The 21,561-nt window shown below is 52.5% G+C and overlaps 1 protein-coding gene across 5 annotated transcripts in view; it reads right to left on the reverse strand.

Moving 5' to 3' along the window:
* Positions 1-21,561, reverse strand: part of SMAD3 (SMAD family member 3) — a 124,696-nt gene that overhangs the window by 15,957 nt on the left and 87,178 nt on the right. For 4 of the 5 annotated variants that reach the window (XM_070499390.1, XM_044764662.2, XM_044764663.2 and 1 more), the window contains exons 2-5: positions 10,533-10,726; positions 10,133-10,264; positions 8,726-8,800; positions 5,688-5,738 (exon numbers count right to left, since the gene is read on the reverse strand). In XM_070499390.1, coding sequence (XP_070355491.1) covers positions 5,688-5,738; positions 8,726-8,800; positions 10,133-10,264; positions 10,533-10,617 — 343 coding nt within the window. In that variant the 5' untranslated portion in view covers positions 10,618-10,726. Of the gene's footprint in view, positions 1-5,687; positions 5,739-8,725; positions 8,801-9,753; positions 9,855-10,132; positions 10,265-10,532; positions 10,727-21,561 lie in introns of those variants that run through there. The other variant, XM_070499393.1, reaches the window with a different exon arrangement.

Below are 21,561 nucleotides of genomic sequence, written 5' to 3' on the forward strand. Positions count from 1 at the left end.
TCCGCACACCTGGAGTGGCAGACGGTGGCGCGTGTCCAAGACCTTCCCTTCAAGCAGCCCTGCTCGGGGCCAGACTGCTGAGTCTGTGCTAATCTCTCTTCCTGGAGCAGAGGTGTCGGAGACGCAGGAACCTCCAGCTCCTGCCATTCTGGGCCCCCTGCCCCCACCAGTGTGGTGTCGGCCAGACTTCTCGAGTGGCATGGGGCACTTAATTCATGACTGGCCCCCTGCCAGCCTAACGCATTGGCTGGCTTCAGTTTTGAGCCCTATTCCAAGCTGGCATAGACTTTCTGTTTTGTTTAAGGAAAAGAAAACAGAATGAAACCCAGAAGGCAACCCTTGGATTAAGGGATGCCTATTAAAAACATGTGCGAGAGAGCCAAATCCGGTAAAGGAGAGCGGGGAGGCAGAGGGGAAATTAACTTTCTACTATAAACCGAGAGCAGGGACCGGGAAAGGCCAGGAGCGCTGGCGCTGCGAGGCTCAAGGTCAAAGGTGGATGGACTGGCTTCGTCTGGGTCTCCTCACCTGCAGGAGGCAGCCTGACCTCAGTCCAGGAGACTCCACGCTCCGGTCCCCGTGTGCCTTCACGCTGCCCTGTGTCCGTCCTTGCTGCTCCCTCTGCCTGGCCTGCCGCCTCCTCATCGCTGCAGACCCAGCGTTTAAGGCCCAGGGCACGTGCTGTGAAACAGCCCCTCACCGCCTCCGTGCAGAATCGGCCCCTGTGTCTGGGCCACCTGTGACCTGAGGGTTGTTCCAGCAGGCCCAGGCCGGCTGTGTCCCAGCATCCGGGGCACCAACTCCCACCTATCTCCCTATGGCCTGTAACAATAAGCCAAGTTGTACACAGAAAGCAGCCCAGCTCTTCCAGCCTTGGACCGGGTTAGTGAGGCCAAGAAGAGTGGCCCAAGTCTGAGAGCCGGACCCTCGGGAGTTGAGGGTACAGCCAGCAGCTGACTTCCTGTCATTAAGACACCCACCCGTGATTTCCCAAGCTTACAGAAGGTGAGAGCCCGAGGTGGCCTCAGGAAAGGCCCGTTCAGCAGCATGAAGACACCTGGAACTGAGCTGGGCCTGCAACCTGACCCCTGTCCTCTCTCAGGGGCCAGGGGTCTTCCCTCCACCCTGCCACTCTGGCCCCTCTCTCCTGGCAGGAGAGGAAGGCTCCCTCTGCAGAGGCCCTCCAGGAAACCATCACCTCCTTCAACTCCAGCTCAGCTGCTACCCCAGGGCATCCCTGGTACCCTGTTTCCAGGCCAAGGCCCCTCCCGAAATGTCTCACTTCAAAGCAGAAAACAACTTACTCACCGGCAGGATCCAGCTCGCTATCTTTTCCTCTCTCTCCACCTCCCCCTCCGTCAGCCTGTCCTTCTGACTTAAATGCTTAGGAAATTCCAGGTGACTCATCCAGAACGAGGCGTAATAACAGGAACCTCACCTGCTCACTTCCCTTCCCTGCTAAACTAAGCCCCCAGGTCTCCTGAGAGCTGCCCCTGGTGAGGAGCTGAGCTGGCCCTCAATCACACCCTGGGGCTCCCCAGAGGCCCCCAGAAGTGGCTCTACTGTGACAGCAGGGTCAGCCTTGCCTAGGATTGGGAGAAAATGAAGAAGGAGCCAGCTGTCCTATGCTTGCTTTATGTAGAATAATTTCTCTCTAAGACATAATCAGATGTCCTGAGATGTCTCCATCTTTCTCTAGAAAGAACTCACTGTGTGCCTGTCCTCATCCTACCATTTGGGACACACTGGCCATCAAGAAGAAAGGCAGAGGCTGCCGCTGCTGCATGCTGCCTCCAGTTCCGCACCTTCTACTGGCCCTTCAGCCCATTGCTCACTGACTCCAGCCCACAACTGCTCTCCAAAGGATGCCCGTGAACTCTCAATGTCAAACTCAATGGCCTCTTATTACATCTCATTTTGCTACTCTGCGGGACCTGCCCACTGCCGTCCTTCAGCACCTCCCTCCTCTCTGGCTGCTACAGCCCCATCCTCCATCTGACCCTCAGCCTCTCTCCCAAGGGGGCCATCAATCTGTCTTTGGCCCTCTTTCCTTCTTGAGCTGGGTCTCCCTCTTTGCTGAATTCATTGCACTTTGTCAGTGTTTCCAGAGTGAGATCTATGAAAGGTCAATGGGATTATAAGAGAAGTGTTCCAACAGTGGTCAGATCTGTGGGGAAACGCTGGATCAAACAGGCCTCCTTCTTGCAGGACTTATCAGAGGCTTTACTATGTGAGTGCCCTGGGGACCCCAGATTCAGTACAGGCTTTCCAAACTCACTTGATGACAAAATCCTGTCTCCCTGGCCCCACTTTGGAAAAGGCTGTCACACGTGCTAATGACTTCCAAATCTGCACCTCCAGATCCAGCCTCTCTCCTGACTGTCCAGCTGCTTCCTGGACACAGTTAAGCACAGGCAACTCACCCTTGTCCTCTGACCCAAACTCAGCCCGTCTCCCTGGGTGTCCTGCCTGAGTTAAGAGGCCTCACCATCTTCCCAGGTAAAGAGGGTCAATAAATCCTGCTGACTCAGGCCCACGACTCTCTCTCCAATGCCCCCTCCTAACCCCGCTGCCATTTCTCTAAAGCATTCATCTTGGCATCCTTCAGTGCAACAGCTGCCAAAGTGGGGGTTTTGGTCTCCAGTTATTTCTTTTCGAATTTAAATTCCACACAGTGGCCAGATTAATCTTTATGAAGCTGTCATCAGATAACCCCTCTAACTCAGAACCCACCACCGACTGCTCTGTAGGCAAGAAGAGGCTAAATGAGCCTGGTATTCAGGGCTCTTTTCTCAGTGCCCCCCGAGCCCCATCTTCTCCGCTGTGCCCCCGCCATGCCAACCAACCATGCCGCCAGAGCTCACTCTGCTCTTTCATGCCGTTCCTTCATCTGCAATGTCCTTCCTTCCGTGTGCGCCTCACATGTCCCACCTCACGCTCAAGGTCCATCTCACACATGTCACCACAACTCCGAGGTCTTCCCACCCCATCTGGCACTTTCTTCCTTAGCATATACAGTTCCTCCCTCCTCTGTGCTTTTCCCTTGGCACCTGGCACAATGTACCACAGGGGGACACACACACCTCCAGCCAACCACGCCAGACTGTGAATGCCCGAGCATCCTCCCCAGCTCTGGACCCCCAGCATTGGTACATACTTGGAACTCAGCCAAGGCTGACTGACTGAGCTAACAAGTGGAGCCACTGGCAAACAAGTGTCCCCTCTGGAATGCCATCGTTCCCTCCTTTGAACCCTCCAGTAATGCATCTGCACTGACTTCTCCCTTTATAATTGTGCACTCCTGCCTTGCTCATCCCAACAAGGCCATCAGCACCTGGACGGCAGGGTTCCTCTCTGACTCCCCCCGACCTGGACTGGCAGACAATGACTGGGCAGGAAGCACCTAGGCAATGGATGAGTGAGGAAGAGACAAGCAGGCAGGCAGGGCTCCCATCCAGGGACCACACGGGACACCAGGGTCCTCAACCTGACATCTGTCCCCAACTACAAGTTTGTAAGTGCCCATCTTGAGCCTTGTTCTTCTGAGGGAGAGAGGGGAGAGCTGACCCCGGGGGGCCAGCAGGGTGGGGTCCTGCTACAGACGGGGGCACATGCTCTGGATCCTGAAGGCCTGAGTTCAAAGTCAGCTTCTCGCATTTACTAGTTGTGTGACCTGGGAGGAGTTAGTTAACCAGTCTGTTCCTTCGTTTCCTAATCTGTGAAATGAAAAATGACAAGACCACCGTAGAGAGCTGTTGTGAAGACTAGGCTCGGGCGCATGAAGCACTCCGAGTGACAGTAAGAAGTTCTCGAGAAATCTCTGCCATCATCCTCACTATCGTCTCACCCGCTTCCGGCTATGATGCCAGGAGGGTAGGAGATTTTATGGGTCAGGATGAAGCCGAGAGTTTTGAATGGGTAAAGTGGGGGGTTTGAGGGCTCGCCAAGCAGAGAGGAAGCCACGCCTGTCAGCGCCCATGTCTCACCATGAGTCCTAACCCTGACTCGTCAGCTGACTCGTCCTCCCATTCAGATCTTCCCAGCAGAGTGGCAGCCGCTCTGCCCGCTGGGCTGGGGGGCTGTTCCTTCCTTTGGAAGAACTGACCTAGGAATTCTCCACCTGCAGACAAGGGGCCTGAGGAACTGGGCATCAACAGGGCACCCTGCCTTGAGCCTAAGTTCAAGAACCATCCCGCCATCCTGGGTCCACACAACCTAGAGGGCGACTCACACGAAGCCGCACCCAGGACAACTTTCAGTCTGAACCACTGAGACAGGCAGCGGGCGTCCAAGGCAAATGCCTGCTCCCCAGTCTGTCGACAGAAGGCGCTTCCTTGGCCGCAGTGGGGTAAAACGGAGCAGACATTAAACCTCAACCAGCCAAAAGCTGAAAGCCCAGAGTCAAGTTCACAGTCCTGGCCTTTAATTTCTCAAGTGTTAACATAGCTTCCGGCCTTCAGAGTTTGTTTCTAATAACTCAATCGGTCCTTTCACATCAGGAATCTGAGCTTCTTCTGCAAGGCCCATCGCTCCCAGCGATATTATTTTACAAAGATGTTCAAACACATCCCGCAAAGTCACATTTCACACCGCCCACTTGTCAGCCTGTATTAAAGGGTTTTCAAGCACCTCCCCACGTTCCAAATGATGACTTTCTTCATCTGATGCTATCAGTCAAGGACTGGGAACAACTGGGAACAGAAGCCAGGCCAATGCACTCTGACTCACCAAGCTTGGGGATTAACTCTTTCTTTTCCTAAGCCACCAGTTATTCCCTAGCAATAAAGGTCAAAACAAAACCAAAGTCACATTTTTCTAAAACCAACACATAAAAAATTCCCCACAATAAAAACTGAACAGATGTTTCATTTGTTTGGAGCCCTCCAGAAGGCCCCGGCCCGGAGTTGAAGGACGCTCCCGGATTAGAAAAGCGAACCTCAGAAAAATGACCTAGAAGTCCAACAACTGAGAGAAGGTTGTGGAAATGCCGGTCCAGCTGCTCCACGGTATCATGAGAGAACACGAGATGATAAAGGAGGCCTCTAAATATGAGAATGTGTTTACAAAATAATATAAAGATAAGAACGAATGAAACAACAGATATGCACTTTGATCTCAACTGAAAGGCACGAATATATATGCCTGATCCACACACATCAGAAGGACTGTGATGAGATAGAAACAGCTGTATTAGGGTGGGGAGATTATGGGCAATTGTGCCTTTTAAAATAATTCCTTATATGTTGCTGTTTTAAATAAAAAAGACACCATTGTAAGATGAAATGCTCAAATAAAATCCAAATAAGTGCATCTGAAACAAGTCTACGAAAGTCGGGGGGCTGGAGTCTGCATGGCTGCTGGTGGCTCAGCATCAAACCACACACGTACGCTTGGCTGACCACAGACCCTCATCGCCTGAGCACGAAGTTCGGGGGATTTTCATTCACTCACGTCTAACCGCCACCCAGGGGAAATACAAACCCAGCGTATGGTTGTCTTTCCTGCCACCACTGTTCTCAGGTTTCCTCATTCTGTGGGTGACCCAAGAACCAGTGTAACCAGAAACCTGGGCTTGTGGTGGGGGATGGGGGCTAGAGCCTCACCCTTAGGGCCCGCTCCCCACACCAGCCACGGGTCAGGGCTGCAGCTAGAGGGGGTGACAGTCAGATGGACAAGGAGGTACTCACCCAAGTTATTGTGTGCTGGGGACATCGGATTTGGGGATAGGTTTGGAGAACCTGTAAGGAGAGACACAGTTGTGAGACTTTACAAAAGACTCTCGGCCTGGACAGCCAAATTCCTGAACGCTTGCATCCAGACGGGGCAGCTCAGCATAGTGGGAAGAAAACGCTGCGCTGAGCCTCCAAGGCCCGGGAGGAGGCCAAACCCCATATCCCTGCCCGGACTTCCCCACCCGGGGCCCGAGTCTGCATCCGTGCAGCGGATGGATGAGCGGATGATCTCGAGGTCTTGTCCACAACCCAATGGTTGATGCTCCTAGCCAAGCCCTGACCCACAGGGCTGCTGAGCTCCCAGCGAGGGTACACTGACCCTACACCAACCCACCCTGTCAACTATGCCCCCAGGAAAATGAGGGGGCAGGGAAGGCCCTCCCCCAGCTGCTCAAAGACCCAGGAAGCGGAGGCTAGCCCTCCCACACAGGAGGGGCTGGCGGCGGCCCGGACATCACCATCGCTGCTCTCAGAGGCTCAGGCACCTGGAAATTCCGATCCAGCCCTCTCCCCAGGTTTCAGGAAACTCAGCGAGCTGCCTCAGAAATCCCACAACTCAACCAGACTGACTTTTTTTGCAACACACGGTGCTGCATGTGGGAAAAAGTCCAAACCCACCCAAGTCTTCCTACTCTATCACCTCTGCCCCACCTTGTACTCTTAGAAAAAAGCAACAGACCCACATGGCATCGGCCTTTCAAAAAACCAAGGGGCTGCCTTTCCACAGAGCAACACTGAGCTCACTGCTCCTGTGTTCCAGCATCCAAGGGGCTAGAAGAGTTATTTATTTATTCACAGCCCCGTGGGGCCGGCTCCACCCTCTGAAATCTACCAGTCCTCGTGGCTGGGCCTCAAGCATATGCTGCCTTGAGCTGTTAATGGAGGTCTGTTCCCGCTCCTAAACGCAGCTGTAACCTCCTCAAGGACAAGGGATGAGCCACAGGTTTCCTCTTCTCCCCCAGCATCCACTCCCACCGGGAGATGCGGAAGAGTCCTGGAGGAAGCACAGCTTCCAAATCAGCTGTGGGGTCTGGACACGCCACCGGGCATCAGCTATGGGACTTTGGCAAAGTGGTTTAACCTCTCTGAGCCTTTATTTTTTCCCACAGGTACGAAATGGGGAAAACACCATCTATTACGTGATTTGTGGTGATGAAGTGAGATCGTGCATATAAAAAATGCCTACACCATGACTGGTATACAGTAGGCACTCAATAAATGTTGGTTTCCTATTTTGTGGTAGCTGGAGCCATAAAGACCCAGGAAGGCAGTGGGACCTTCTCAGTGGTCTGAAAGGGCACGAATGCATGTTACGGGAGACACAGGGCTGGACAAGATTGACCCTCGGCCCCACATCTCAGCCGGCAGGGAAGCCAAGTCCATGAGCAACTGGACTAGTTTCCACATGGACAACTCTGAGTGAAGAACGAGAATAAACAGGAGACCACTCACCCACCCACAGGCTGTCTGGGGTCTACAAAGCCCAGTGTCTGTTTTCAGTAAATCACTAATGTTCACAACAGGGCCCTGGAGGTACCCTTGTGGGAGGAGAGGGAGATGGGAGTGGGGACAGAGAAAAATGGGGAAGAAGGGAGAGGAGAGGGAAGAAAGGAGAGCTGAGAGGGAGAAAAGATGGCAGCTTGTCCCATACACAGACTGTCTCCTTTGGTCTGTTTTCCTCTGTAACAGTAATCATTCTACAAACATGAAGAGCAGCAGCAAGGAGGGAAGAAAGAGTGGAGAGTGAGAAAAAACACGGCATCTGGAGAGACGCTGCTTAGCTGGCCTGCTTCCCATGCCAGCGTTTAATAGCTGCAAGCTTGCAGCCGTCACTTGGCATGGAACACAGGAAGGTCTTCGATGCATTCCAGCTGGGTTCACACTGTCAGACACTCACCCGGAGGGCCGTGTTTGGGAAGGGGGTGCTAAACCCCAAAGTGCCACAATGCCCAGCCTAGGTATTAAGCAACTACGTTTGCAACGAGCATGCAAGTATCTTTCGTCCTTCTTTCAGGAACTGCATACTCTCCTGGGCTGTGTGCACGGGCAGCGGGCCCTGCTGCGTCCAGCGGGTGTGTGTGTCTAAGGCATGCCCTCCATCATCGCAACAGAACATCTGCTTGGCTGCCCCCTCCTCCTCACCCAACCACACACAACGCAGCGCACATTCTATGTGGCAGCTGGGGTTCAATTCAAGAAGCCGCTGGTGTGGAGCCAATTTGGTCCCATAACAAATGACGTGGGAACATCTGGAGATGTGGTTGGAGACAACTGGGCTGGGTCCCTCATGGCAGCAACACATAGATCACATTTGGTCACTATACAAAAACAGATGCTTCAGGGGCCTCCGCTGGCCACTGGCAAAGACCCTGCCTCCATTCAGGTTCTCTTGAGCTATTTCAGGTGATGGAGCCTATGCTCCACACTGCTGCCAGCAACATCTCACTGAGGCACAGACTGCTTAACACCTGCAGTGGCTCCCCAGTGGCCCCTACCACACTTGAAGCCTCCAGTGACAGGCCACCCTGTCTCTCCTCACTCTGGAGGAGTATGCTCCAGCCACACTGAGCTCTCTCTGAGTGTCCCCAGAACACACGAAGCTCTCCCACCCATGCCCCGTGACTCTGCCTGGCACACGCTTTGCCCGCCCTGACACCTTGGCCAGCACCTATACCTCTCCAAGATTCAACTCAAGAAAAACCGACACTGCAAGATACTGCTCTGCCCCCAACACCTCCTCCCAAGACTAGGTGAGGTGACCCTGCTTTGTGCCCGTGATGCCACGTGGCATCTCGCATCAGGGCATATATGAGACGGCACAGAAACTGGTGGTTGTCTTGTCAGTCTCCCCCACAAACTGCAAGCAGCTCTTCCTCTATCCACAGCGCCTGGCACAGTGCCTGGCATACAGCAGTCGCTTCATAAATACTGGACAGATGGAGGGAGGGCTGGCACTTGGCTAGGATTAAGTGCACACCCTGTGAGACTCTGACCTGCATCCATGCTGTGGTTCATCTGGTGGTCGCTGGTCTCTCCATCTTCACTCAGGTAGCCAGGGGGTGGGGTTTCTGGGAATCAGAAGGAAGGTGGTTCATTAAATGGCTTCCACGGTTTGCCTCGAGACACCTTTTGCAAACTTGTCGCACAGTCACACCACTATGCCAGTAGCAGGTGCTGAAGAACTCTGGGCCGCAGAGTGAGGACACCAGCTCCTGGATCCTGCTGTCCTCATGCCCCTTGGCCTCCCAGCTCCCCACCTGGATCATTACCTGCCTCTGTTCACACCATCCCGACCCCCAAGTCTGAAATGCTTGTTCCTAGAGCCTCTGCCAAGATAACTTCTCCCCATCCTTCAAGGTCAGGTTTAAGCCCAGCCCTCCAGGGAGGCTGGGGGCTTGCCTCAGCCTCGCCCATGTCCATCTTCTGAAGGGCGACCTCCTCACACTGCCCTTCTGCTCTATCCACTCCCATGCAGATGAGTTGTTATTTGTCACCTCTATAGCGGACGTCTTAGCTTCCCAGGTGGGTTGCAAGTTCAATGACAGCACAGACTGTGATCTCCTTCTCTGAATGACCCCCTGACCCTGCCCTAGCTCTCTAAGGTTTACCGAATGAACAGAGTGGGTGACCTACCCCCTAGAGACCAGCGCCACCTGTGACAGATCTGAAAAGGCTGGATCCGCACCGCGGGTCTCTCTCTAACGCTCTGACCCACGCGCACAGGCCTGTGGTCAACCTCAGCACAGGAAACTCACTCAGGGGGAAAGGCTCGTCCAAATGAGAACGCTCTGAAAGGGGCACATGATTACCGCCAGGCAGCCACAGTCTCTGCCGCTGTGACCAGCCCAGCCCTGCCAAGCAGTTTTCCTGACGCCACCGAGAGTCAGGGCGATTCACACATTATTTGCATGTAAATAAGGGGCTTTTTAAAAACATCTGCACTCTTTGACGGCGGGGCCCACTTCTCCTTGCCCAGGAAAAACTCCCACCCAGGTCGGAAGCCCTCTCCCCGCTTACTCACAACAGGCCAGTTCTCCGCACCCTCAGCGGCCCTCACTGCCCCGGCCTCTGCAGGCCCCAGACCGTCAGGGATGCTGCCTGAACTCCAGCCCCGGCCGAGAGGGCGGTGAGAGAAACACAGCGTTGCTATTTCCGCTTCCAAAATAAATGACTGCACCGAGGCCGGGCGGAAGGGTCACGCCGCCGCTCCTCCGTGCCAAGAAAAGCATCATTAGCGAGCGGGGAGCCAAGGCCACGGGTCCTCTCCCAACAGGGATGCGGTCCTGAGTCAGAACCCCTCGGGCCAGCGCTGTGTGCAGGGCGTGGGACGCCGAGGACGCTGAGAGCCGAGCAGTAGGGCACCCCCGCCTCCTAGGCCACCGTCCTGCCCATGTGCCTACCTGGAATATTGCTCTGGGGCTCGATGCCCGCGGGGAAGTTAGTGTTTTCGGGGATGGAATGGCTGTAGTCATCCAGTGGGGGGAACTCGGCCGGGATCTCTGTGTGGCGTGGCACCAACACAGGAGGTAGAACTGTCCAGAGGAGACAGAGCAGAGGCAGATCAGCGGCAATGCCAGGCTGGCACCAAAGCCCCTGCACCCTCAGAGGCACCCCAGACGCTCCTTTAGGAAGTGGCGGGGGGGGGGGGGGGAGGCGGAGCAATGCTGTGCAGGTAGCTGCAGACCCCACGACAGGCGGTGCCTACCTGGGGTCTCTGCCCTCTGATAGTGGCGGGGGTTGGGGGGGAGGCGGAGCAATGCTGTGCAGGTAGCTGCAGACCCCACGACAGGCGGTGCCTACCTGGGGTCTCCACCCTCTGATAGTGGTAGGGGTTCACGCAGACCTCGTCCTTCTTCATGTTGAAGGCGAACTCACACAGCTCCATGGCCCGCAGCTCATGGTGGCTGTGTAGGTCGGGCCATCGCCACAGGCGGCAGTAGATGACGTGGGGGAGCCCCTTCCGATGGGACACCTGCAGTCTGCCATCCAGGGACCTGTGAGAAGAGACAGGAGGTGGATTTGGCTTGGCTTCTCTGAGGTCCGCCCCCTGTGGCTGCCGCGAGCCTGCTGGGGAGACTCAGGAAGCTCCCCCCTCCCTCCTTTCTCTCAGACACGGGAGGCCAAGAGATCAGAGAATCGCTAACTGTGAGTGCTGGAAGGGATCCCAGGAGAAGAACTCCAAGGCCCACCAAGGCAGGTCCAGGTCCTCCCCAGCCTGGCAGAGCAGACCCTGAGCCCACCAGGCTCTGGGGTGAGTTCTCCAAGCCCCCCACATAAAGGGAAGGGCACTTGAATCGTGCTCTGAAAGGGTCCATGAGCCGGGCGGAGGCGTGCAGAGAGGGACAGGACTGCGCGAGAAAAGGAGAGTCCTTTAGGTACAAATGTGAGGGCCACAGTGGGACTGAGAAGATGACAAAGCACACAGGCCCTCTCCAATGGCCCTCAACACTCACCCGGTTCCTCCCTCACACGCTAGGAAACAAGAAAAACCCCTCTCTTTTTCAGTTGGTATTTGTGATGAGGCAGGGCAGGATAGAGGGAAATTAAAGGGAATTTTAAAAGGTAAGAGTCTACACTGCAGAGCTCTCAGGGGTACCTTTCAGTTGGAGGGTTGTCTGCAGGCTGACCCAGGTGTCACCACGCACACCTCTCTCCTAGTTCAGACCTAAGTCCTAAGGGGTCGTGCAGGAGCTGAGCAGGAGCAGGGCCTGCGCCTCCACACCAAGCTTAGATCTTCAACTGTCCCCAGCCTCGCTGGGCCAAATACACTACAGGCGACAGTGCCCCATCACTGTGCAAACAATGTCTTCTGTGGTGACTTGGCCTCCGAGCCGCTGTGACCTGGTGCCCCCACCTCTCAGGCCAGGCTGAAGCGTGGACCCTGGACCAGCAGCATGGGTCCATGAAACCTTGTTAAAAACGCAAAACCTCAGAGCCTACCCCAAACTACCAAACCAGAATCTTCCTCTTTATAAAATCCCCAGGTGATCAGCATGACAAAGGTGGAGCAGCGCTACAGGACATGACAACCAGGGAGCTCAAGGGTGGCAGAAGCACCATCAGCCAAGAGTAAGGTAGTGAGCGGGGAGGCTTTTGAAGGGCCAGGAGATTTCGGATGACAGCCGGTCTCAGACAGTGAGCAGACTCCATTCACACCGAGTCCTTTATTTAATAGTTGATGAGTTCCTACTATGTGTGGCACTAGGGACACAGTGGTGAGGGAAAGAGACGTCACAGGGAAACAGACCACAGACTGGTCCCTGCTCCCATGGAGCTCCCGGTCCAGTGGGCGAGACCGGTATTAATCAAATAATCAAAGACAGCCACAAACTACGAAAGTATTCTGACGGAAGAGTGCAGGGAACCACAAGAGTTTCGGACCCTGGGGACCTTGCTTTGCTGAAGGGCTGGACAGGGCATCTCTGAGGAGGGGAGGGTTGACCTGAGAGCGTAAGGGATAAGTAAGAACTAACCAGGCAAAACGGTGAGGGAGGGGGGCATTCCAGGCAGAGGGATGAGCACATACAAAGGCCCTGGGAAGGATGGAAAATGTGTGAGGAGGAAGAACAGAGTGAATGCCGGAGTGACAGGAAAGGAGAGAGGGAGAGCACTGAGCACAACATGAGGCTGGGGTAGCAGGCAGGATCAACTCTGCAGGTGAAGCTGGGGTAGCAGGCAGGGTGGACTCTGTACGGCCTGAGAAGCCATGATAAGAGGGTCTGCCTTTTTTCTAAAAGCCATAGGAAGCTTCCGAGATGTTTAACCAGGCTGAGCGTGCTTGTGTATATGGAAGAGACAGGCCCCGCGATGATTCCGGCCACGTGGACAGGCAGACTGGGGCAGTGGGCACGGACACTCAGAGTGGATGAGATGGATGCTCAGGAATAACGAGGTGCCAGAGGCAGTGCTGCTTTTTCTACAAGAAGGCCCATCCTAAGATCCACTTTTCCAATAGTGGGTTAGGGTAGGCAGAGAGGCATACGCAAGCTCTCCCTGTCTGCCCCTGTGTGACTGAGGGCACCCATTTGCCTGAATAAATAGAATTCATGGGTGCTCTGTGAAGGAGGGGCTAGCCAGACACAACTAGAAGCACCAACCCAAGAAAGAGAAACAGAGGAATGCAATGAAACTCTCCAGGCCACCGGCCTGGGAATGGGGAAGAACAAAGGTCGGAGCTGGGCCTGGTCACAGGCACTGACAGGGAGCTGCTGACTAAGGGCATCTCAAAGGATGTAATTACCTCCCTCCCGCGGGGCCCCAGACCAAGGAACCCCCACAGCCAAAAAACAGTAATTACCAGGCAGAAGGAGAGAGGACAGCCTGGGACTCGCCCCTGAGGTACAGAAGGAAGACTGCCAGATGTGGAGTCATGAGACCTGGGGTCAAGATGGGGTTCTACTCTGCTAGCGGTGAGACACTGGGCAAGTCACAAGGTCTCCAGGACCCTCAGTTACTTCACCTGTACAACAGGAACATTCTCCCACCCCCTGACCTCACGCAGCTCAGTGTCCACTGGAAAGCGCCTTGTGAAGCACCAAAGGGCATTTTCACTACACGTTACAACAGCCACTCCCCAAACCCAGCCCTGGATAAATGCGGTGAGTAGTGGGGTTGAGGGGGAGAAAGGGAGTGGGAAGAGATGAGTAGGGACAAAGAATTATTCAGCTCTTCTCATGCTCTTGCAAAGCCAATGAGTACCCATAGATCAGGGAAGTGGCCACATTCCCTCTTCAGTGTTTGACAAAAGCCCCTCAGCTGGACATCTGTAGCTGTCTCTGCAGGGGAGGTCCTGGAGAAAGGCTCAGGCCTGGAGGGAGCCCTCCCGGTCTCCGCCTGGCTGATGGAAGTGGGCGGCCTCTTGCTCTGACAGTAACAACGATAATCCAGGACAGGAGGAGGGGTACTGGTGGACAGCACAGAAGGCTCTCAGCTTCCATGGGGCAGACAGCCCAGGAGAGCACGTGAAAGGCAGAGTCCCCATCAGCCCGATACCCCAGCCCAGGGCCGAGCCTTAGGAAGGGAAGTGAAGGGGACAGGATGCTCTGGGCACCCCTGATGGGAAGGGACGCTCACACTCTGGCCCTTGTATCCTAAACCCCCAGAACCAGGACACTCAAGTCAGGCACCTCACTCTGACAGAGACCCAGAGTGGGCTCCGGCCTTACCCCTGCTCGGGGACCTACAAGGAAAAAATGGCACAGAGTGGGCAGAAACGGGACAGCCACGTGCTGCGCAAAGCTCTGACACAATCCTGGTGCCTGAGGGTAAGGTCTGGGCATGAGGGGGATTGGGATGTGGTTGTGAGCGGTTTTTGTGGTTGAGGGTTAGGAAGGAGAATCCAGGAGGTGGCGAAGGGGGACAGAGGGTTGATCACATCTGAAGGTAGAGAACTTCCGTTTCCTGATTTCTCATCCAATTCTTTCTATGTTACATGGGCTGTTTCCTCTAGGAGCCTGAAGAGAAAGAAAGGATAGGAGCGGAAGAGGGAGGGGAAGGGAGGGGAGGGGAAGAGGGAGGGGAAGGGGAGGGGGAGGGAGGGGGGAAGGGACACTTCTTGAGTTGAGAGGGGGGAGGGAGGAGGGAGGGGGGAGGGAGTGGGGGGAGGGGGAGGGAGGGGGAAGGGACACTTCTTGAGTTTTTCAAGGACTTCTTGAGTTTTTAAACTATATACATGAATTATTTTAATAATATAATTAAATTTTTAAAAATCAAGAAAGGTACAGTAACAAGGTAGTGTGGTCATGTCAAAAAGACTGATAATCAATGGAACCTAATAGAGAGTACAGAAATGTCACATATATATGGACAACTGATTTTCAACAAAGGTCCAAAGATAATTGGGTAGAGAAAGGAGAGTCTCTTCAACAAACAGTGCTAGAACAACTGGATATCCACATACAAAAATGAACTTCAATCTATACCTTTTACTCTATGCAGAAATTCACTGAAGTGGGTCATAATATAAGGCATAAAAGCACACAACTTTTAGAAGAAAACAGAGAATCTGTGACCTTGAGACAGGCAAACATGGCTTAGATACCACATCAGAAGCACATTCCATTAAAAAATAAAGTTGATAAGCTGGTCTTCAAAATGTAAGCTTCTGGTCTTTGAAAGACATCCTTAAGAGAATAGAAAGAGAAGCTACAAACTGGGAGAAAATCCCTGCCAAGAATGTATCTGATAGAGCACCTATTTCCAGGATGTATAAAGAATTCTGAAAACTCAAGATTAAGAAAACAAACGACCCGACTATAAAAAAAAAAAAAAACAAACAGGTAAATGATTTGAATAGACTGCTACACAAAAAAATACAAAGATGGCAAATAAGCACATGAAGAGGTGCTCAACATCACTAGTCATTAGAGAAGTATAAATTAAAACTACAAATTATTAGAATGGCTAAAATCAAAAAGACTGTGCCATGTGCTGACAAGGACGTGGGGCAATTAAACTTCATACCTTGCTGGTGGGAATGTAAGAGGGTACAACTACTTTGGAAAACAGTCTGGAAGTTTCTTCAGAAGTTCAAAACATAAACCTACCACATGACCCACTCATTCCGCTCCTAGGTGATTACCCAAGAGGAATGAAAGCACCTGTCTGTCCAGACTGGTGCACCCAATGTTCACAGCAGCTTTATCTGTAATAGCCCCAAACCGAAAAGCCCCGGCGTCCATCAGCAGGTGAACGGGTAAACCAACTGTGAGATACCCATACAGAGGAACCCCACTCAGCAATAACAAAGAACAAACCTTTGATACACACAACATGGGTGAAGCTAAAAATAATTATGCTGAGTGAAAGAAGCCAGACACCTTTCCGTTTATGTAAAATGAGAGAGTAATTTAAAGGAAAAGTGCAAACTAATCTAGAGTGACAGAAAGCCAAGCAGTGGTTCCCGCAGACAGTGGGTATGGAGGGATGGGGCGGGGGCTTATCAAGGGGTAAAGGCTATGTTTACTATCTTGATTGTAGTGATGGTTTCACAGGTGTCTACATGTCAAAATTTATCAAATTGCACACTTGAAATATGTGCAGTTTGTTTTATGTCAATTACACAATTCAAAAAAAGGCCAAGAGCTTCGGGGCTTTCGACTTGCATAAACCTGGATTCAAGTACGAACTCGTGCTCGATAACCATGAACTTGATCAAATTGCTTAATGTCTCCTCTTAATTTTTTTTCCTCTGAAATACCAGCCCTTTCATTGGGTTGTTGGGAGGATGCAATCACATTCTGTGCGGAAAGCCTTTGGCACACAGTAGGAACACAATAAACAACGGCCATCTATTGTCAATATCATTGTATAATTATTACCACCTCTATTATTATGACAACACCTGGCAAAGTAAGGTGTACAGTAGGTGGTCAAAAACACCAGTGCCCTGCTTTGGCCATCTGGGTGCACCGCCAGGTCGGCCACTATGAGGCCTCAGCTGGCCTGGTGCTTCGAATTCTCACAAGACTTCTGTGTTCCTTATCTCAGAGCAGCCCCTGCAATGCTGGGTGGATAACAGGGCACGTTTGTAGTGGCCCCACCTCACTGTACCCGGTACACCCAAGGGGCAAGTCTCCCCTCCTAGGATCACACAGCAGTCTGCACCAGGGCTGCCGGCAGAGGCCAGCGCCCCTGGCTGCCAGGCTGGGCCCTGAGGGCAGGGTGACAGGCACAATCTCCAGCTTGAGAGCATGTGACCACTAGTCTGGCTTGGCAGTATTTCCCAGAAGTCATTTGGTCCATGCCCCTGCTTCTGGGCCATACAATTCCCAAAATCATGATACGGGAGGGCATCTCATTCACTTCTTTTTATGCATCGGTGACTACTCCTCTTGGTTCAGAGTCTGGGCTGCCCACAGTCACCCCTGGCAGTCCTCCTTTCTCCCTCTGTCCACTTAAAATACACACCAGTGCTTACAAAGTACTAATACCAAATTGGGAGTTTCAGCTGCTGGGTTTCATTTAGCTCATGTGTCCGGTCCACACCCTCCCAAGCCTTACAGGGCACAGAGCCCATTTTAAGTAAATCTAATAAATAGGTCTTAATTCTGAGCTGATGTTACCAGAAACAAGCCCCGCTGCAGAAAAGGATCTGTTTATGACCCGCTCTTCTCCCTGACCCAGCCCTGCCTCCTAGCCCAAGACCAGCTGCTGAGGAACCGCCTCTGGGCCTCCACCCCGTTTATGACTGAGATCTCTTCCCACACCCGGTGGCTTCCGGATGAGAGACCCCCAAAAGTCTTTCTCCAGCAACTCCCTCAAGCTCTTTTGACAGAAGTTTTAATCCTTAAATATATTCTTCACCAGCCGAACTATTTCCTGTGGCAGGAAATTAGGTTTCCTCCCATTGGCTGCAAATGGGACCTGTAGTGTCCCAAAATGGTGGTGGGAGCCACAGCCAAAGATGTGGACATACCCGAGTCCAATGCTGACGGTGAGGTGGAGCCTGCCAGAGCGCTCCCAGAGGAGAGGGTGGGGCTGGGGCCGCCTCCTGCCATGCATCCTCTGTTACCAGTGACCAGCTACCCAGAGCCATCTAGGAGCCGACGTGAAACACTGGTGAGATGTGGACACGGGGGTTGGGGAGAAGATTGGGAGCAGAGCACATAAGCTCCAGAAACACACCAAGTCTGTTCAGCACAAACTACATGCCAGGCACACTGCCACTATGTGAGAATACAAAAATGGCAAACCACCGGTGTACCGCACCTCATCTAGCCCAGAGAGTTTAAGGGGCTTGTCCAAGGGCATACAACTTGTAAAATTAGGGACAGAACTCAAACCCAGACCAGCGCTGAGAACTGGAGGGGGAGGGGTGGGGTGAACAGTGCTTTTCTGCTATCCCACAGTGCATCCCTACCAGGGAAGCTGACCTCTTAGCAATCCCCAGTTACTGAACACCTACCAGCTCCCAGGCCCTGTGCTGGTCACTGAAGCCAAAGAAGTGAACGAAAAGTAAATTTGTTAACACTCTCCTATTTCAGTTGAAACAGATTTAACACACACACAATACTCAACCTTCTGGCTTCTTTCCGAGACGCGCTTTCTCTTTTGACTTCCCTATTGAGTAGTAATAATAACAACAATAGTGGCAGAAGTTACTCCACCATGTGCCAGGCCGTGTGCTTGTCACCTGGTGACTGTGTCAGATTGAGCTGGTCACCCTCTCTGTAGCCATGCCCTTTGCTGGATGGCTTTGCTACTCCTCCTACCGTGGGTGGAGTGGACTTTCCCGACTTTGGGTTAAGCTGTTGACTTGCTCTGGCCCATGGAATGTGAGCACAAGGGGTCAAATACCATCATGGGTTTCCACTTGCCCTCTTGCACCTCTGGCCTCACCGTGGGAAGAGCTTCCCCCGGGCAGCTGCTGCTCCTCGGCCCGGCTCCAGGAACCAACACAAGTGGAAGAGACTGAGCAGAACCTGCAGCAAGCACGGCACCAAGCCAAGGTGAGCCAGAGAAGAGTCGGTCAGCATACACGATGTCTGTTTTAAGCCCCTGAGCTTTTGGAATGGTTGTCACCCAATACTAGCTGACGGATACACTGTCTCCACCACCAGACTTCTCAATAAACTTGCACGTATCATTATCTTCGTGGACTGATGGAGAAAGAGAGCACCTGAGAGGTTACCCAACTTTGCTAAGGCCCAGAGGTAACATAAACTGAAGCCAGGCTGTGTGACTTACTCCTTCTCCTAACTCAAAATGGGGCATAACTAGATTTCCTGCCCCTGAATACCATCCAAGATAAGACTTGACCATTTCAGAGGGACTTATTTTGTTTATGGAGAACCACCCACCTATAAGCTTTCAGGGTCAATCTGCATAAAATGTGAACTTACCCCAAATATGCAACTAATGTGAATTTTTTGAAGTGGCCCACGTAGCACATTAATAATGTAAAACCAAACCTCTGGCATCCACTTCAACTCAATTTATTCTGTATACTTATATTTTTCCCTTAATATCCACTATGTTTTAGTGTGAGAAAAAGGGGTTATTTCCCATCTTGGGGTTGCCTATTACTACCACAAACCCACACTCGAAAAGATACCTCCCAGAGCAGAGATGCTGCCGCTGGGAGGTCCATCTGCTCGAGTGTTTAATAGCTCCTCTCCCATACGAGTGGAATGGTCCTCACCTCTCCTCCATTGACACAATCAAGCTGGCTCATCATCCTCGTGTTCACCCACCTGCAATAAAATCTTTATCCTCCACTCTTCTTGAGCTTTGTGTTGTATGTGGGTTTTACTTTTGCTTTTTTTTTTTTTATGGTTCAAAATAAAAGCAAGGCTTGAATGACTTCAAGTTTGGGTTAGGTGCTCACTCTTCAAACCTTCTAAGAAGGTACAAAAAATTCTGCTAGAGACTTTAAAAGGCCCCCTGCATTGGTTCCATTTGGCCTTTGAGTGACAGTGATCTGCTCTGAGATCTCTCATTCTCTGGGGCTCCTCATTATGTGAGCATCAGAACGCGCCTTTCTCTCTTCCGTGCCGTGGACAGCCCAGAACCACTACTGAACAGAGTACGTGACAGCCCTGGAGACACTCCTGTCGAGAGGGTCATTTGGTTTTGGGGTTCACCCAGGATCCTTGCCCTTTGTTAAACCAAGTCCAAACCAAAGCATCCTTTGTTCTGGGCGGAAGTTCTAGCGGAGGTTATGTGCCTGAGGCCCCCTGGCTGCGGGTGACAAACCACAGAGGCCTAACGTTCAGTGAACAGTGTCCTGGTCAGCTGAAGCTCTGGTTCACTAGGAGCCTGCCTGAAAATCCACTTTGGAGAACAGCAGACAGCTGGTACTCGAGGAACCTTGACAGCATCTTGTCCAATCCCTTCCTTTTGCAGTTGAGGAAACAGACTGATGCATTAAGCATCCCAAGGTCACCCAGCAAATGAACACAGAGCAGAGTGTGGCCTCCCAGTAGCTACTTCACTGTAGCCAGACCTCACTGCTGATGAAGTCTGAGTCTGTAAGAAAAAGAAGTATACTGAGTCCACTTTCCCGCCTTGGTAAGTTGAGTACAACAAAACAATTTCTTCTTTGTTGTATGACTCTTAAGTTGCCTGAAGGTCTCACTCTTGAGGAAAACCAAGGTCTTTTAAAAAATGGGACTGAGCAGCTGGTGACTCTGGGTGGACATATGCTGTCATTCCTGTCCTATCACGGCAACTTTCTCAGGTTTGAAATTACATTAAACAAAAAGTTGTAAACAAAAAGAAATTGAGCTGTACTGACTATACTATTCCCAGATACTTCCAATGTTTTCTTTGGTTGTTGGAGTTTAAATGAAAAGCAGTATTTCCAGCATCAACCTGTTTGTGTTATTCAGTGCCACAAAGGAGGCATCTGGGTACGTGAAGTTTGTGGTGGGGAAGGTTCTGGATAATTGAGGTTTTGTCGTAAGCTCTGCCACAGTGACCACATGCTCTAGCCTGGTTTCATAAGTGTTCTCAGCAAGTTCTGTAAGTATGCTAAGCACGTTTTTAAATGTTCCAGTTTAGATTGGCCCACGAGGAGCTGAAAACAGGATTTCACAACCCTCGATACCAGTCACTGAACCATTTCTATCAAGAACTCAGTTCCCACCTGAACTTGTAGATGGAGAATATCCGGTGCTCCCGGCGGCCAGATGAGGGGAACCTGACAGAACGCCAGGCTGAAGCCTCCGTGCTGTGCTCTGTACTCCTCCCCGCTGGGTTTAGGTCTCCCCTCCTCCTGGCTGGTTTTCCAGAGCAGTTGGCTCAGGTCCACCACAAGCGGCCAGGCAGACGGGGCCTGAATGGGAGCCTCAGAAATCACAGAAGCCTCCTGGGCAGACCCTCGGAGGTGGGGGCCAAGGAAGACCTCGCCCTGCCCTCTGCAGGGGGCTGGTCCCACAGGAAACACATGAAGATCATCCAGACTTCAGGGCTTCCTTTCTCCCAAGGGGCCAGGGGTGGGCACAGTGCGTGTACTTTTTGGAAAAGAAGGAGGCTGATTTGAGGAGAAAGTTCAGCTTAATTATAATCATCTGGAAAGCACACGTACACCGAGAACTTTTCAACATCGTGCTATGATTAAGGCGAGCCCCACTGTTTCTCAACCTCAGCTCTCCTGACGTTTGGGGCCAGAAAGTTCTTTGCTGGGGTGGGAGGACAGCGGTCCTGCACATCGTAGGATGTTTAGCAGCATCCTTGGCCTTTCCCCACTAGATGCCAGCAGCATCCCCACTCCCAGCTGTGGTAACCAAAAATGTCTGCAGATATTGCCAAAGGTCCCCTAGGGACAAATGCGTGCCCCCGAGGGCCTTGAGAACGTGAGGGCTAAGGAATCGCCCTGGGGGTGGGCACAGGTGGAGGGGAGAGGGGAACAGAAGCAATTTATACCTCAGAGCAGGTGTTTACCTGGCACTTCTCACTGGACACAGGGACCCTGCAGGGTGGGTCTCCTCACTCCCATTTCACAGGTCCAAGATTCATGTGATGGTGGGCGACTAGCCCAAAGCCGCCCAGAACAGCAAGAAGCAGGGCCCAGCCTTGAACTCGGGGTGGGGGGGTGGTTACATCCCAAACCCAGTTCCCTCTGACTGTAATGTGTGTGTGTCCACTGTGTTAGAATCATCAGATTCTCCTTGGGCTCTGGTGAGACAGCCATCTTGTCCCCTCCCTTCTCCCCACCCCCATGCAAAAAGAGTAGTTAAATCTGAAGAAGGAAGAAGAGGAGGGAGAGGAGGGAGGAGGGGGAGGGGAAGGGGGAGGGGAGGAGGGGGAGGGGAGGAGGGGGAGGGGGAGGAGGGGGAGCGTTTCATTTGAAATCTTTCTATTTAACAGCTTTTTTTTGCCAGGCACC

This window comes from Equus asinus, chromosome 2 (genome assembly GCF_041296235.1).
Source record: "Equus asinus isolate D_3611 breed Donkey chromosome 2, EquAss-T2T_v2, whole genome shotgun sequence".
In the NCBI taxonomy this organism is placed as follows: Eukaryota; Metazoa; Chordata; class Mammalia; order Perissodactyla; family Equidae; genus Equus; species Equus asinus.